The sequence below is a fragment of the Habropoda laboriosa genome, unplaced genomic scaffold, assembly GCF_001263275.1.
Source record: "Habropoda laboriosa isolate 0110345459 unplaced genomic scaffold, ASM126327v1 scaffold336, whole genome shotgun sequence".
Lineage (NCBI taxonomy): Eukaryota > Metazoa > Arthropoda > Insecta > Hymenoptera > Apidae > Habropoda > Habropoda laboriosa.
Window position 1 is genome coordinate 389,507 of NW_017100454.1, and position 4,144 is coordinate 393,650.

General features: G+C 25.5%; 1 protein-coding gene across 1 annotated transcript; it reads left to right on the forward strand.

The window, feature by feature from the left end:
- The first annotated feature begins 2,184 nt into the window (after nt 1–2,184).
- On the forward strand, nt 2,185–3,860 carry LOC108575931 (adenylate kinase). The gene is made up of 4 exons (XM_017938872.1): nt 2,185–2,476; nt 2,551–2,787; nt 2,991–3,158; nt 3,247–3,860. Exons 1-4 carry the CDS (start codon nt 2,360–2,362, stop codon nt 3,481–3,483), a joined length of 759 nt encoding a protein of 252 aa, XP_017794361.1. The 5' UTR covers nt 2,185–2,359; the 3' UTR covers nt 3,484–3,860.
- The last annotated feature ends 284 nt before the right edge of the window (nt 3,861–4,144 follow it).

Here is a 4,144-nt window from a genome sequence, read left to right on the forward strand (position 1 = left end):
TATTTTAGTATATAATAAATAACTTATTTAAAGTATTTAATGAAAGGAAACAAAAAATCACAAAGTATTAAGTGACATATACACAAGTTTTTTAGAGTATAAAAAATTAACACCAAGCATTGTGCAATATATAACACCGTAATAAACTTTAGAATATAATGTTCCAGTAAAAGAAGCAATTCCACTTTTAGTAAAATTAATAATCTACCAATTTCTTAAGTATCTAACAATAATGAATTGTGCATAATAATGTAATTTTTACTGAAAATTTATATGGATACAGAAAGACTAATTTAAGAAATTGTTAAGGATTAAAATTTTTTTTATAGGTAAATGTGCAATAACTACGTTTATTTTATGATTGGAAATGACAAATGTTTCGTCATATTATTTATATTACTCGAAAAACGTTATTTAAGTATAATTTACGTGTTATTTATATATGTATATAACGAAATTCTATTGTGATTATAAGATACACATATTGAGTACAAATAATTTATTTTAGTACTACAAATATTATTGAAATAAATTTATGTTATAACAATTAAACTTGGATACTATAATAAACGTGATGTATGCATAATTTCAAAATAAGATTAATAGTTATGTTGTTGATGTTTTATCAGTCGAAGATTTTAATTTCTGATCAAAGAAAATTATATATTTCTCTTTGGTAACAGTAAATCGGGAAGAAGCTATTAACTTATAATTCAGAACATTAGTGATTACATTAATTACGTTAGTTTTCAATTAATTATTATTTATGATTCTTATCCACCTTTGCGCCGTCCTAATATTAACTAATTGTAGGGTTCGATCGAATAAACAACATTATTTCATGTTTAACATTTGATTTACATATTGTACAAATGATTTTAAAAGTATAAAGTTTTATGTGTATTCAGATACAGCAATATTGAGTGGTAATAAAATTCAGATATGCTGAAATACTTATAGAAACAACTTTAAATTAAATCCGATTAATTATTCTTTTTCTATAAGAGTGAATTAAATGACGAAATATTTTACAATATAATACGATATGTTACGAATACGAAAAAATGTTACTTTTTAAAATAAAAATTATTTTTTGTATTCAATTTCTTGAGTTAGAATATGTATCTAAACATAAGGAAACAAACAAATGTTCAGGTTTTTGCAATCTTTTGTAGATAATATTAAATTAATGCATAGACAATAATTATATGCCCATTGTGGGATAATTCCATTACGAATATATTACAGATATAATAATAAGTTTTAATGCAAATGAAACAATATTAGTGTATTTCCTTTTAGAAATTCGTAGGCAGAAAGATTTTACAGAACAAAGAGTGTTTAAAGATATGATATAAGGTTATTGGAAATATTTAGCTTTGTTTAAAGCAATGAACTCTGTATTACTTTAAAAACTTAATTGTAGTTAAATTATCAACTATGGCTTTTTAATAAAAGGTTCCTTTTGTTGTTCCTTTAACGTAAATTTAGTATAATTTATTTTTACATGTAAGAATAATGTGGACGTCGAAGGCGCTTCTATATATAATATAATTAAGCATTGAGAAACAATTTTTTAAAAGTTTTTAATAAGGAAGGAACGTAGGTAATGATTTTTTGTTCATATAATAAAATTCTGTTTTGATTCTGTGTTAAGAATATTAATGATAATAATGATAATGTTGTAATAATTACGCTTAAATTAGTAGTCATAAAAGTCATTAGTTTTTAATAAGTGATTAAAATTTTGGAGTATGTTAAAATGAGTATAATTAATATTGTATTTTGTTCAATGTTTTTCGTGTGTTTTTCAAAACAATGTAATAAGATAAAAATATATATGAATACTGAAAACAATCTTTTTACTTACATGTACATACTTATAACCTTATTTTTTTTTTATGATACTAATAGATAAGTGTATACTTTTTATATGCAGATAAATAAATGAAACGTGAAGATATATAATACATATAAAATGTTAATTTGTAGTTTTTAATTTTTTTTGTTTTTTTCAAAAATAATCTATTTTTAAATATTTTAATAACAAATTCTGTGTTCGTTAAATGACAGTTAGACAATTTCATGTTGGAAGTTTAAATTTAAATTTACAATCGCAATCGATTCGATTCGATTCGATACTAATTTAAATACAGAACGATAGATGAGGCAAGAGTAAGTATATACACCACGAACCATTTCACTGCATTCTTTTCGAAGCTTGGGAGGAAGTTAATGGTACTTGTTCATCACACTGTTCGTAACAGTGATATGTACTCTTGATAGTGAACTTTGACATAAGTGTTTTCGTGAATTTGTTTCTCTTAAGTTTCGTTAAAAAGACATTGATAAAGAAAAAATGGCTCCTCGTGCAGAATCAGTACCGAAAGAAACTTCAGAGCTTCCAAACGAAGTACCGAATAAAGGAATTAATGCAGTTTTATTGGGGCCACCTGGTAGTGGCAAGGGTACCCAGGTAAAATTCGTTTATTTTATAAAAATTAAATTATTGATATTTAAATTATTCAATTAATGTTCATTACATTTTAGGCGCCATGGCTAAAGGAACGATATTGTGTATGTCATCTATCTACAGGTGATATGCTTAGAGCGGAAATTAATTCTGGATCTGCTATTGGGTCAGAAATTAAAAAAGTAATGGATGAGGGTAAATTGGTCAGTGATGACCTTGTAGTTAACATGATCAATCATAATCTGGATAAACCTGAATGTAAACGTGGTTTCTTGTTGGACGGTTTTCCAAGAAGTGTTCCACAAGCTCAAAAAGTATGTTTCATATTTTAAACTGATTATTTAAACGATTTAAGATGCTATAGCTAATGATTATCTTCTTGTTTTTATTTAACTTATGAAGATTACTGATGACCTTGAACTGATATTGAGATAAGAAAGATAGAACATCTTTGAAAAACATTTTATTTTAAATTAATTTTAATTATTATAAATGAATAATCTTTTTATTTAAATAGCTTGACGAAATGCTGCAGAAAAGACAAACTAAATTGGATGCTGTGATAGAGTTTGGAATTGATGATAACTTGTTGATAAAAAGAATCACAGGTCGTTTGATACATCCTGCAAGTGGTAGATCATACCATGAAGAATTTGCGCCTCCTAAAGAACCCATGAAGGATGATGTAAGCAGTAATATTTATTTACAGTAAATTATAATTTTTAAATCAAATCGAAAAGTATATTAAACATCACATAATTTTTTGTTAATAGGTTACTGGAGAATCATTAATTAGAAGGTCTGATGATAATGCAGAAGCATTGAAAAAACGATTAGCAACATATCATACACAAACTCGACCATTGGTTGATTATTATGCTTTACAAGGGATTCATTACTATGTTAATGCAGCTCAATCTAGTAAAGATGTTTTTAAGGATATTGACCGTATTTTCCTAAAAACAACTAAACAGGAAAAAAAGAAAGGTTTCTTTAGTTGGTTCTCTTAAGATAATGAAAGAAACTGTTATAGCTCATTTTTTTCTTCTAACTGAAAGGGCAATGTGTAGTTAATGGGAAATGATCTTAGTATCACAATGACTTTTAGCAAAATTTAGTATTTTATCTGTTTGATTTACAATTTGGAAGCAAATTGCACTGCTTTTAGTTGATACAATATGTATTTTTTGATTAATTAATGTACAGTACATTTAATAGAAGATGTAAAAACGGGCGGAAGGATCTAAGGGATATTACACCAATTTAATTGCAAATAAGATATATGTTTATAAGACAATTATAAGCTAAAAAGTCAAAAGCACACATTTCAATAATAGAACAAGTTTAGTAATACTTTGACATGTAATTAGTCATTTAATTGATTAAGACAAGCAACATATTTGTATATAATGGAAAATTTGTTTGAATATTGATATAGGGTGTTTTTATTACTTTTTACTTTGTTACTCTGAGACATACATTTCTTAAGACTTCTGTAATATTCTTTATAAAATACACATGTCATTCCTTGCACTTTTTTTTATTTTAATTTACGTTTAATAGTTTTCAGTACCAGGAAAAAATTAAATACTTGTGTGACAATTGAGACATTTAGAAGTAAGGAGTTGTAAATATGAAAATCGAAATTTTAAAGAAAATTTACTTCAATGT

What these genes read in the sequence shown, in the direction of transcription:
- LOC108575931 (XM_017938872.1), top strand. Translation starts at nt 2,360, where the DNA reads ATGGCTCCTCGTGCAGAATCAGTACCGAAAGAAACTTCAGAGCTTCCA. An exon ending in GTAGTGGCAAGGGTACCCAG is followed by an intron (nt 2,477 to 2,550) that starts GTAAAATTCGTT and finishes ATTACATTTTAG; the next exon opens with GCGCCATGGCTAAAGGAACG. An exon ending in AAGAACCCATGAAGGATGAT is followed by an intron (nt 3,159 to 3,246) that starts GTAAGCAGTAAT and finishes TTTTGTTAATAG; the next exon opens with GTTACTGGAGAATCATTAAT.